This window comes from Desmodus rotundus, chromosome 13 (assembly GCF_022682495.2).
Source record: "Desmodus rotundus isolate HL8 chromosome 13, HLdesRot8A.1, whole genome shotgun sequence".
NCBI lineage: Eukaryota > Metazoa > Chordata > Mammalia > Chiroptera > Phyllostomidae > Desmodus > Desmodus rotundus.
The window spans coordinates 76,462,356-76,476,283 of record NC_071399.1 but is presented as its reverse complement, the minus strand read 5'-3'; the positions used below and the strand labels follow the sequence as shown (position 1 = coordinate 76,476,283).

General features: G+C 32.6%; 1 protein-coding gene across 12 annotated transcripts in view; it reads left to right on the top strand.

Moving 5' to 3' along the window:
* The window catches only part of RBM26 (RNA binding motif protein 26), an 81,055-nt gene that overhangs the window by 51,455 nt on the left and 15,672 nt on the right, over positions 1 to 13,928 (top strand). For all 12 annotated transcript variants that reach the window (XM_045201553.3, XM_024568920.3, XM_024568910.3 and 9 more), the window contains 4 exons: positions 1,200 to 1,367; positions 2,952 to 3,056; positions 6,348 to 6,560; positions 8,064 to 8,150. In XM_045201553.3, the coding sequence (XP_045057488.1) occupies positions 1,200 to 1,367; positions 2,952 to 3,056; positions 6,348 to 6,560; positions 8,064 to 8,150 (573 nt within the window). The remainder of the gene's footprint in view (positions 1 to 1,199; positions 1,368 to 2,951; positions 3,057 to 6,347; positions 6,561 to 8,063; positions 8,151 to 13,928) is intronic.

Here is a 13,928-nt window from a genome sequence, read left to right as displayed (position 1 = left end):
TTATTTACTTGAAATACATCTAGTCCAAGTTGAGATGTGCTGTAAGTATAAAGTACATGCCAGATTTCAGAAATGTAGTATGAAGAAAAAAAATAAAACATCTCTATTTTTGTTGAATTGGAACACAATATCTTTGGTTAAATAGAATACATTATTTCTTAAATTAATTTGCTGTATCTTTTTATCTTTTTAAAGTGACTCCTAAAAAGTTAAAAATTACTCAGGTGGCTTGCAGTATTTCTTTTTTACAGTGTTGCTCTAGTTTATGACCTTAACTTAGTATAAGTTCTTGATCAAGTCTGGTAATAAAGGAAATGACATTTCAAAATACTGAAGAAAATACAGAAACTTTACATTATGGTTTAAAATGGATGTCTTTTATAATTTAAATTTTGATATGCTTGAAAAGACAAATTACAGTGCTTTACACCCAAACCTGAAGCCATCTCGACTCAGAGAACATATGGTATTGTATGGTATCTTCTACCCCATAATACTCTTTATCTTCTTGTTCCCTCTCCATGGTGGGAATATCATTCCTAAGCTAGCCAGGTACTGTTGCCCTGTGACAAGTAAAGTAATTACACATCCCATATTCCTAATACCTTATTTATATGGAAGGAAAGCAAAACTTTTCCTGTAATTCATTCTGGGTTACAGTTTCCATTTGGAGTGGAAGTACTTGGAGGCGTAATAATCACCAGTAGATTAGAAATTGTCCAGCCCTGGCAGTTAACTCAGTTGATTAGAGTGTCATCCCCATATGCCAGGGTTGCAGGTTCAATCCCTAGTGATGACACATGTAAGAATCAACCAATGAATGAATGAAAACATAAATAAGTGGAATAACAATCAGTGTTTCTCTCTCTCTTCCTTCTTCTCTAAAAAATCAATAAATAGAAATTTAAGACAAAAAGAAAATAAAATTATCAGCACTATTTCATATTGATAACTCTTCAGGGACTGTATTGAGTTTCTTATATTCAGATAGTAATACTATAGTTTTTAGGAAGTAAGACAAGATTAAGGATTGAATAGAGATAGGTAGCATCACCAATCTGCTATTTTAGTAGTTGTAATCTTTGTTATGAATATAATATATAAACTAAATGTAGTATATGTTTATTTTTATATTTAGTTGGCTGTTTGGATTAATAAGAATAAGCATCATATTTTTTCTCTTTTAAAAAAATTGTCAGATGTTAATTTCAAAATTGGAGAAAAACAAAGCAATGAAGTCTGAAGATAAAGCAGAAATAATGAAAACGTTAGAGGTTTTGACAAAAAATATTACCAAGTTGAAAGATGAGGTCAAAGCTACTTCTCCCGGACGCTGTCTTCCAAAAAGTATAAAAACCAAGACTCAGGTATTTTGTGTTGTTATTCATGTTACTACTTAAAAAACAAAACATTACATTGTTTTAAGATTCTTTTTTTTTTTTAGATAATACCCTTTGCTCAAAATCTGACCAATGTATGCTACTGTTCCCCTCTTCCTTCATTAATTAATAAGGAAACACAAACAGGCAAATTACTCATCTTTTGAATTCTGTGGATTACAGGTAGAATTAGAATAGTTATGGATAATCTTGAAAAGATAGCTTGAAGGAAAAATGATATAGGTATTTGAATGTTTGTCTAAGGAGTTTGAGCTTTATTTTATTAGGAATTTGTGATATAAAACATTAACAGAAGACTGACATTCTGACAGCACTGTACAGAATGTATTTTTTGAACCAAGGGAAAATTCATTAGATAACAAATAAGTGAACAAGTTAATTTCAGATGGTAATAAGTGATTAAGAAAAAAGCCAGAGTTATATACCATGTTTACACTTGGTGTGTGTATACTAATATAAAGTCATTATTACCTATTGATATTTCTGATTCTCATCCAACACCATAGGGTTCTTCCTTTCCTTCTCTTATTCCTTATTTTATCTGCCCATTCCTATAATGACAGTTTGGTTTCCACTAACATCAATACAGTACTCATTTGCGCAGTCTGGTAATATATTCCATATAGTCTCAGAATTGCTACTTCCAACAACTAACTAAAATAAAATTTAGAATTTATTTGTAGTCTTCATAGCCTCACAATAAATTCCACTAATGGTATAGAATCAGAACTGTGGTCTAGGATTACTTTTTCTTTTTGTGTGGTTATATTATATTTTGATAAAGTTGAGTGTATTTCTGTATGTATTCAGTTTTGGCTCCTCCTCATTCTTAGTGATATAATTTTTTTTTTAAGATTTTATTTATTTTTAGAGGAGAAGGGAGGGAAAAGAGAGGGAGAGAAACATCAGTGTGTGGTTGCTTCTCCTGTGCCCCCTACTGGGGACCTGGCCCGCAACCCAGGCATGTGCCATGACTGGGAATTAAACTGGCCACCCTTTGGTTCGTAGGTTGGAGCTCAGTCCACTGAGCCACACCAGCCAGGGCTTACTGATTTAATTTTATTTTTTGAATATGTAAAACATGAACATGATTCCAAAGTTAAACTATGAAAAGGCATATAAGTATATAGATGACCTTTCCCTTTTGATCCCTGACATTGTTCCCTACTCTTCCCTTTTTTAGTGTATGTATGTATGTATGTATGCTTTCCTACATAAAAGTGTACTATATATTGTTTGTTAATACCTTGGCGTATTGTTTTTTTCCCCGGTTATTTCCTAAAAATTACTTTGTATCAGTCCATAGAACTTTCTGGCCTCTATATGGAAAATGAATTATAGGGAAATCAATGGAAGTAGGATCAAGTGAGGAAGCTGTTGCAGTAGTGTAGACGAGAGGTGATTGATGACTTGGACTAGGGTGGTAGGACCAGGAGATAGAGAAGAAATATATAGATTAAGTGGTAATGTGTAAAAGTTCTTTGTAAAAAGTTTTGTATAAGTGTAGGTTATTAATTATTGTCGCCTAAAATATTAATTACTATTTTATAGATGCAGAAAGAATTGCTTGACACAGAGCTGGATTTATATAAGAAGATGCAAGCTGGAGAAGAAGTCACTGAACTTAGGAGAAAGTATACGGAATTACAGCTGGAGGTATGTTTCATCATAGCTACACAGAGTGCTAAAGAGGAGCAGATGTAGTTGTGGTGGGTAATTTGAAAGCGCATGCCCATCATTCTAGTCAAAAATTCTTGGCAGTCTCTGGCATACATACTGGGAGTTGATATAGGAAAGACGGAATTTAACAAATTTTTTAGAGCCAATAAAATCTGTTTTATAATGAAGGATGGCAGCAGTTCTACCTATATACCTGAGTCCTTCCATTTCTAGTGAATTTTGCTACTTTTCTGGGTTTTGTTTGTCCTTCTCCCTGGACCAAAACCTATTGAAGGCTTTTCAGTTATTCTTTCATAGATATCCTATGCATAAATAAGCATATTTTATTAAGTTCTATAAGGATCAATCTTCTATCATTAGAACTATCATTAGAACTATATTGAAGAACATGCTTACTTAAGTTTTGCCTATAGATGGTGCTGTAGATGTTTATAAAAGAGAAAATAAGCTACTTTCTTACAGTCGTATGATTATATAAAAATCAAGTTAAATTGATTTATATACATGAGAATTTTTAACATTGAGCAAAATGATGTTTAAAAATCAGAATTATATTTAAGTACAAGGAAATTAATGTCATTAGCGTATTTGGTACTTGTCTATATTTATTGTTTGATGTTCCAATTTAATTTTAATATTTTAGATTATTACTTTTGCTTAATCTGAGAATAGTAATTTTTTACAAAGTTGCTAGCCACTTGATCATCTTTTTCTGACACAGTGCAAATCATCCAGGTATTAAAGATTTAGCAGTTAGCGGCCACTGCACTTGTCTTAGAACTCTGTCTTATCTAACAGTCATAGAAAGCCGTGAGACGGTGCCCCTAAACCTGCACATTTTTGCATTCTGTGGAAGTTTGATGTGGTTACCTGTGTGTCCTGCCCAAAGTAACAGGTTTTGGAAAATACAGATTTCTTTTTTGTTAATATAGAAATTGTGTTTTCCCCATTCTGCAGATTTGATATTTGTATTGGGATTTTAAAAAAATTATCATTTAAAAATTAGTTTTGGCTCATAATTTTAGTAAATAAATAATAGTATTACTAATATTTTTACTTGTCTGTGTTTTAGTTCTTTATCATGATATAGCCCAACACTGAATAATTTTTTATTCTTCATTTTTTATAATGGCTAAACTTTAGTTTGCAATTAGTATATGCAGTAATGTAGTGTTTCCCAGAGTGTGGTCATTCACCACACCAATTCCATTTTTTTGTTAACAGATATTAGTGAAAAAGCTCTGAGGCCAAATAAATTTGGAAAAGGTTATATTAAACATGACTTTTGGCTATCAGGCTTTTAAGAAGCTTTTAATTTGTAAATCTCCAAAAATACATATTAAAAATTTAGTATTGCTCAAACTTACTTTTCCACAGACTCCCTTTTTCAGGGAGCACTTTGTTCTTCAGAGTATACTTTTGTGTATGCTGTTCTATTCTTAACATTAATCCTTGACCTTTGAAGTTTATATATATTTGGGTTTTAGATTATTTTAGCTAATGTTAAGATTTACTGTTAAGATTTAAGATGAAAAAGTGGAAATATTTACGCTGGCAGAGATTTGGCAGTGGTGCCTCCTTGACATTTCCACTTGAATGTTTTACATCCTCAGACTCAACATGTTGAAAATTGTGCTTATTTTGCCCGTAAACTGCATCTACACAATTACCCAAACCGAAAATCTGAGAGTCTTCATTGATTCCTCCCTTTCCTTCGGTATTCATGTCCAGTTAATTACCAGGTTTTATACACGTTAATTCCAAACATATCTTAAACGTGTTTACCTCTCTGTCCCCACTGTAGACCAGCTGTCTTCAGTAGCTGGGTTATTGAAGGAGACTAAAGACTGGTATCCCAGCTTGTTCTCTGCTTCCTTCTACTCTCCTCTTAAAACTCTGGCCAGAATAACTTTCTGAACCCTGATTTTAGTACATCACTCTACTTCTCTGCTTTAAATGTTTTAATTCAGGGGTGTCAAACTCATTTTACCAGGGGCCACATAAGCCTCGCGGTTGCCTTCAAGGGGCCGAGTGTGATTTCAATTCCTTAACAGTTAAGGAGTTGTTACATTTATACAGTCCTAAAATTATTTCAGCCCTTTGAAGGCAACTACAAGGCTGATGTGGCCCCCAGTGAAAATGAGTTTGACACCCCTGCTTTAATGGATTTTCATGGCTCTTGGGATAAAATTCAAAATCTTTAATGTGGTTCCTAAAGTTATTCATGATCTGGCTCTGTCTAGTTCTCCAGCTTCATCTCTCCATCCCATGTGGTCCATCTTCACTGGATTTTATTCATGCTTTGAAATACTATGTTCCTTTTAGCTTTGTTCCTTTGTTTATGCTGTAACCACCCCCCTCCCTTTTACCCTGGCCTTGCTTGTTTTTTGTTCTTTCTTTGAGTCATTGAACAAATATTAAGTATATACAGTCTGCCAGCTACTATTATATGTGCTGGGGATAAAGTAGAGAATAAAACCAGGGGAGAAAATCCTCATGAAACTTTCATTCTGGTAGTTTACTTATTGCATATCTTAGGTTCTGTGCAGATCTTTAATGTTCTGTTCTTCATTTTTTGAGTCACTTCATTAATGTAATTATAGAATATAAACTGAGTTGCTGAATGTCGTCTTACCCGTCTAGGATTTGAGTTTCATGAGGGTAAGGATTTGTGCACAGGAAGTATTCATTAAATGTTTGTGGAATGAAAGAATGGTGTGCTATTCGTATAGAGTGATGTGGCGGAATATAAATTACTGTGCAACATTGGGATGATGATGTTACTGTAAGTGATCAAAATAATGAATTTGAGATAACTACCTACTGAAGTCAACAGGGCAACAAATAGAAACACTTCGAAAGTCACAAATGGGAAAATACATTTATTGTATATGTAGGTATTTTATATATTTGTATTAAATTGATTTCAGAAGTAACACTTGACACTATTATTTGGAAATCAAGAGTTGCTGGTCTTTTTGTGATGCCTGATGTATTTAAGAGTAAGAACTTAGTAGAAGAAAGCACATTTAATAATTTCAAAACATTGCTTAAATTAATGTTATTTTGCTTTCTAAATTCATCAACTACATAAATTGCTTTCACTTTAGAAAGTATAAACCTCAACTGAAATTATGAGATCCTTTTATAGGACATTATTTGAATATGATGTCATATTGTATAAAAGTCTGACTTATCTGACAAAGTATAACAGTTGGCTTGTGTTAGTAATTGTGATGTTTAACCTGTGTGTCTAATTTCTTCTAGGCTGCAAAACGAGGGATTCTTTCATCTGGTCGAGGTAGAGGAATTCATTCAAGAAGTCGAGGTGCAGCTCATGGCCGAGGCAGGGGTCGGGGTCGAGGTCGAGGTCGAGGTCGAGGTGTGCCTGGTCATGCTGTGGTGGATCACCGTCCCAGGGCATTGGAGATTTCTGCATTTACAGAGAGTGATAGAGAAGATCTTCTTCCTCATTTTGCGGTACTTTCTTACTGCACCACAAAACCAATATTGATAATCGTTGCTGGGGATCATGGATATATTAAAGGGGAAATTATGAAATTATTTGACATGAGTAATTTAAACGCATAATCTGACCAAAGAGTATGATTAATTTACAATGTTATTATTTAAATAACAAACTGTAGGTGTTTTTGTTTGTTTAATTATTACCTGGAAAAAATGTTACAATTCTTACACTTAGTAGGCCTTCGGGTATTGTGAAATAAGTGATTTAAACTATTGTTTTAGAGAGGAAAATCCTATAATTTAGTTTTATTTAATACTTTTAAAGTTTAATGCATTGCCATGAGGTCATCCAGATTTTTTTAATTAAGATGGAATTTTATTTATTAATATTGTATTCTTGATCGATCTAGCCAACCTAGAAATGAAACTGCTACTGGTCACAGTGGATAAAAATTATAGCTTAAAACTTGTAGAGCACTTACTTTTTCGGAGCTAGTCTGAGTGCCTTATATAACTCACTGTGTTATGAATTATCTTGACAACTCTGTGAGGTAGGTGCCTTTTTTGTACTTGTTCTAGAAATGAGGAGAATGAAGGATAAGGAGATTCAGTAACTTACTCAAGTGTACATAGCTAGTAACTGACAGAGCTGGGTTCTGACTGATTCTAGAGTCCGTTGTCTTTATTATGCTCTACAGAACTTTTCCGTATGGAGTGTGTGTATGCATTTAATGAGATTGTGTTTATAATTTGATTTTGGGGTAAGAAAGAAGGAAGGTATTAATGATATATAAAGAAATAGAATTTTATATGATAAAGATAAAGTTGCTGTTTGTAGAAAAATTCTCCGTGTAAAAAATAAAACCTAACAAAACAAGCAAAATTTCATATGTTTAGCTTTTAAATGTCTTAAAAGAGTGTATGTGTATGTATGGTCTAGCGAAGTCTATAGTAAAAGTTGAAAGCAGGATCAGTTGGTGTTAAATTGTTGAATCAAAGGACCCGGACTTTTAGCCTGGTAACTAACTTTATTATTTTGGGGAAATCACTTAAGTTCTTAGTCTTTGTTACCCCCATCTTTAAATTGGAAATGATACAGAAAACCCCCAAAAACCTTGGAATATTCTGAGGATTAAATACTATGCTTTAGAGAGAATTTAGCATATTCTGAGGTCAGACTAATGAGTATAAAAGGAAAGACAGTAAGGAAGCTGTCTTTGATCATTGTTTCCTTTATTTAAAGAATAGTTCAATTAAGTATAACTTTCCTCAATTCTAGAAAGTATAGTCAATTAAATTGTAAAATAAAGTAAATTGTATTTGGAAGATAGGACCACCCCTTATCTTACAGTATCAAGTACTAAAATGAATTATTCATCATTATTTTTGTTAATCATGATAAATTGTTATATGCTCTGGATTATATTTATTTATATTTAAATATTTTAAAAACCATTAGGATTTTGGCTATTTCAAAATATTTATTTGGAGGAAATACTTGTTTTTAATTTAAAGCAATATGGTGAAATTGAAGATTGTCAGATTGATGACTCTTCACTTCACGCAGTAATTACATTCAAGACGAGAGCAGAAGCTGAAGCAGTAAGTATTACAAATACTCTGACTTATTGAAGACTCGGATTTAAATGTACAAATCTTGCTTTTAAGTTTTAATGTAAATGAATTTTTTTTAACTTACCAAATAACTACATTTTGGCAATAGATAGAAAATATGAAGTAGAATTCATGGCCTCAAAGAATGTCTTAAAGCAGTTAGGCTATGTATAACATGAAATAATTTATAAAAGAATTTATAGTCACTGTCAAGTTATATTCTTGAGACACCAGGAATTCTGCTTCCTTTCTCTTTCACAGGAGATAAGGTCACCCCACTTTCCATTATCATTTTTCTCAGATGGCCCAGTCGTCTTTGTCAGACTGAATGGTGAGGGATAAGGTAGAAGCCGAGGTAGAATCTTCATGGCTGCCCTTCTTAACCATTCGTATCTGCTGCTTCCTAGTCCCAGTTGCCTAAACCCTAAGGAATTGTCCCTAGCTCAGCATATGCCCAACTATGCCTCTACAACTTTTTTGCCCAAGACATAGTATAAAGCTCTAGCTTTTTAGGGTCCTTTCAGTATTGTTGTCTTAAACTATTTACATGTTGAATTGTCTTTCCAAAGAATGACCACAGAGTATATGCAGCCTTGTCTTTCTTCTGGGTTTAAAAGATCAAAAAATGAAAAATGGGTATGAGGTGTGGGGGATTTATAGGAACCATTTAAGCTTTGTGTGTTCTTTGTTTAGGATTGTAGAAAAATAGATGTATCATTTTGTCCTTGGCAAAATGCAGTTAATGTTCCAAATTGGTTAACATAATGTGAATGGAAGAGTTTGTTGGTTTTCAGAAGTTTTAAGTTGATTGTGGGGTAAATAAGTTTTAGAAAACCTTCTAAAGATTGATTTATCCTTTTTGTATCTCCTGCCAGCACAGTGGTACATTGCTGGAGCTTACCTGGTAGGAGTTGCTCTTGGGACATTGTAACCAATTAAAGACAGTGGGTCTCATAAGTCGCAGAAAAGTGTTCAGCTGAGCCCTGGAATAACCTAGTTTCTAGGTTAGTGGGGTGGGTAAGTGGATGGTTTTATAGATTAGGAATTCCTTATTCTAAACTTTTGTTTTAATAAATATAGTTTTGACTCTTATTTGATGATCTTTTGTGAAAATAAAAACTTGTAATTTATAATTGATAAGAGTTTAAAACTTTCTTACAAACTTATATGTAAATGTTATATTGGAAAAGTAGATATTTGATCAAGTTTTCCCTCAAAGGTATTGGTGAATACAAGTTAAGAATAAGCTTCCTTTAAATGATGGCTTCCGTGATAATTTTCAGTATAATAATGTTAGGTACTTGAGTTCTGTTTTATTTTTTAGGAAGTTGTTAGTTATTGTATACATGGTTAGAAAATGTATTACCAAGTTTTTGGATTTAGTAACAACTTTAAAAATATATGTATTACTTCGTTCTGCTTACTTCTATGGCTAATGAGGGGGAAAATAAACCTCTTGCCTCTTTAGTAATTTTTGGAGGTTTTGCTGTTGCTAAGACCTATTGACATTTACCTTCTTTCTTGAGTCTTAATTTTTCCACCTCAGATGTATAAATTTATTCAATATTTATTTTCCAAACGAATAGCAGTCAATTCAAAAGACCAGGGATTAATGTGTGTAAGAAAGATTTTAACTGTGAGTTAAGTGATAAAATAGCTTAAGTTAGATATAATGAAAGTTATCTTTTCAGGATAAATAACCATTTTAGTTGGATTTACTGAACAGGCTAAAAGGAGAAACTGCCGTTGGTGTGTTAAACACTTGGAATTAAGTTATAGAAGTTGTTAAACCATAAACATTTTCTTAAGATGTAACATTTCTTTAAATTTTGTAACATTCTATTTTAGAAGAGAATAGGAAACTCAATTGAAGCTTATACAGGCAGAGTACAGGCTAAAGCACTGATTTTTTAACTTCTGGATTTCAGGGAACATTAAGTTCAGAAATTGAAAAATTGGTATATTTGACATAGGAGTGCTGATTTTTAATTTTGTCATGGAAGAATGCTTAAAAAGTACAAAAAAGATTGCATTTATCGTCACTCGTAAAATTTTAATATAAAAATGTAGGAGGATATAAAGTCAAGATAAAGGATAGACCTCAAGAAATTTGTCAGCCTTTGCTAATGTTTATTTTCTAATATTTTATTTTTATTTTCTGAACCATTGTAGATGAATGAATGAATGTCTCTCTATTTTCTGTAATCAATAGATGCAAAATATTTCAAATTGAAAGTACAGGAATAAGTTAATTAAGACATTCAAATATTACTGAAAAGTGAGAAATTTTACCTAGGAAAAAGACCAAAATATTTTAAGGAATAATAATATAATAAACACAACACTTTTAGCTTTAGGCCAAGATGGTTATGGTTTGATTCTTTCTAGTTAGAAGATGGTTCCTACTGCTTTATTTTCCTTTTTCCTATCACCACCCCATGTACTAAAGACAGATTAGTATCCAAACAAGACAAAAAAGTAGTCTCTTCCCATGACTGGTTAGAATGTTATTGTTCCTACTCTGAATTGTTCCTATACCTTTGTAAGATACAAGGATCCAGTTTTAGAAAAGGACAGTTAATTTTCTGTTCCATACAAATCAGTCTCAAACCCAAAGTGATGTATAGCTTTTTATTTCAAAAGGAAAAATAATCTTGTTCTACTAGTATATTTTTTACACTTATGCCTCAACTCCCAGAGGTTGTGAGGATTCACTAATTCACAACTTATGAAGTACTTAGAACAATACTTGGGACATAGTAAATCCTCTTAATGTTAGCTATAATTATTATTGTGCATTTTTCCCCCCAGAAAGAGAAATGATTGGAAACTGAAGAGAGACAAGAAAGAGCAAATAATTTCAAAACTTGTATTCTTTAGACCTGAAGTTAGAAATACAAAATTGGGTTCATAGAGAATAATGTAATAATAGCTAATAATTGATGGGGCTGACTGAATAAATAGTAAATTAATAGCAAGAACAATATGTGTAAGTGGATTCAATCAAGAGAAATCAGATCATATACCTAAGAGTCTTTTGTGTATGTTTTTACTGATTTACTTTTAAGTGCTGCTATATGATAAGCACTGTGCTACCAGAATTAGTAAATCTACGTCTAAAGCTTGTTGGAAAGTGGCCATGTAGCTTGGACTCCAGAGTTTAAGGAATGGAAAGAGGTCTTTCCCTGTAAGTTCTAAAAATTTGATTTTACCTTTCTTTTTTTAATTTGTGGTCCTTTAGTGTAATTTCTGCCTAAACATTGTATACTGTGGTTATTACAAACATTAATAAACATGGTTTTAGCTTTCTTTTATAGATTAGTTTTAATCATTATGTTTACTAAAAATGTAAGGTACACTAGGATGGGATTGCAGCTTTAACTCTTCTGACCTTAGGTCAGTTTTCTCACAGTTTTTACAGAACACTGGTTCTGCAAGAGCTCCCCTAACAAAGGATTGTCTTGTTAGATAAGTTTGTGAAAAGCTATATTTTGTGTATTTCATTTAGATTCACAATCTAAGCAACTTGAAAAGGCAGAAGGTAAAAACATCTGTTTAATTTTGCTTAACCCCTTTTTTTTCCAAATGCTAATTATTTCCAGAACCATTTTCCATGTAAGATACTGAACATGCCTCATAACTACTTTTCATCCTTTTCCTTCCTCCGTCATTTCTCAAATCTTTAGCCTTTTCCCCCTTCTGTTGTACATATGCCTGCTTCCTTAGTTTTTAATTTGCTTCAAACTTCGAATGATGATGTACAAGAATAAATAGGCAGAGGACTAGAGCAAAGCCTGTGAATAAAGTGCTTTAGCTTTTAAACACTTATTCTTTACATTTCATAGTATAGAAATTAGAATTTTGAAATGAATCCCTTATGCTCATCATAGAGTCTCAGCAATTACCCCCACACAGCCCATCTTATTTTGTCCATAACTCACCCACTACAATACTCCTGTCCTTATTTTGGAGCCATTCTTGGTGATATCATTTCATCTGTAAACATTTCAGTGTGTCTCTCAATGTTAGAGCCTTAAAAACATACAACTCATTACTATTATTACACCTAAAAATGATTGATGTTTCCTAGGAATTATTAAATATCCATCAGGGTTTACATTCCCCAATTTTCTTCTTCTTCTTTTTTTTAATTCACTTTGTTTAAGGATCCAGAATATGGTTCATATTTTGAGGTAGCTTGATTGGTATCGTACAATCATGAACTCATAGGTCAAAATATTTCATGAGTATTGATTCATTTCTCTCAGTTATTTATATATTGTCCAACTTTTGGTCAGTAGCTGGTATAAGTAGCTGGTATGAGGGTCCTTCTGACAGGACCCTCATGGATTATGATAGTATCTTTCCTTTTTGTATGAAAAGGTGTTCTGGGTTCATCTTACTCATTTTCTCTTCCAGTCCTGGGGATTGGCTATTTTTCTAAGGAGCTCTGATTTTTTTTAACTGAGCAAAGGTATTTAGAGATCATAGTCTGTGTACTAGGGGTATTCATGACTACTGAGTATGTTACAGTCACAATCCTTTCCAGTGGTCAGAGCTGGGAGTAGAAAGTATATACATACATTCATGAACACATGTACACACACATATTCACACACATATACACGTGTATAAAGAAAATTCAAGCTGATATTTTCCATTTAATTCTAAACTATAAGGTTTGTACACACATGCACACATACATGTACACATATAGAGGTAGGAAGAAAGAATAAGAACTTGGTCTAATACTTGCCAGTTAATTCTGGATTATATGGTTTTTACTGTACTTGCATAATCACAAGGGTCTTCTTACCTGTGTCTCCTTTTTTCATGCTGAAAACAGCATTTCACTGACACGAACATAATTAGTTATGTGCTCTATATATGTCTGAAAATAAAGATACCACCTTTACCACAGATAATATGATTGCTGAGAAGAAAAGTTTAATATTTCTGAGTTCTTTTCCTTATGGTTCATTAATTAATTATATACTGCATTAATACATACTGCAGGCATGTATTTGTAGGCATTGCGACTGTTTTAATGAATGTAAAAATTTTAAATTGGGAAGAAGTTTAGATGACGATCCTCTAGTTTTTCTGACTTATTGTTATGGCTGTAGTTGTGCTTTATATAGTAATTAGATGAGGAATTAACAACGCTTTTCAAACAAATTCCTTTTCAGTTTCAAAACACGGTTCAGTAAAGTAGAGATTGTACAAATGTTTAAAAATTATTGAATTTTGACAGCATACATTAATTTATTGATAATGTTCATTGTGTTAAAGGTTGCTGGTTTACACATTTGAGGTTTTTTTTCTACTTTAAAATATAGCTTTAAATTTTGTTTTTAAAATTAATTAGTTTATTTTTTGGATAGACAATACATGTTCATGACATAAGAACTCCAAAGGTTGTGGAATAAGAAGTAAATCGTCTTCTCATCCTTACCCTTAGTTCTCTCCCTGCCCAGGGATTACAAATATTTTTAGGTGGGTTTTTTTGTTTGTTTATATTTTCATACTGAGCCTATGAATCTACGAGAATACATCTTTTCCTCACAGAGATGATAGCGTATGTGCAGTGTTCTTTACCTTGACTTTTTACACAATACCAGTCTATCCTCAGATAATTTCATGTTAAGAGCTGCCTTATTTCTTCGTTATTGCATACGTATTTCATTATATGGATGCACCAGATGTAATCAGCTGTATTGGCAGGCTTTGTTTTTATTCTCTTACTGTACAGCAGTGAAAATACTC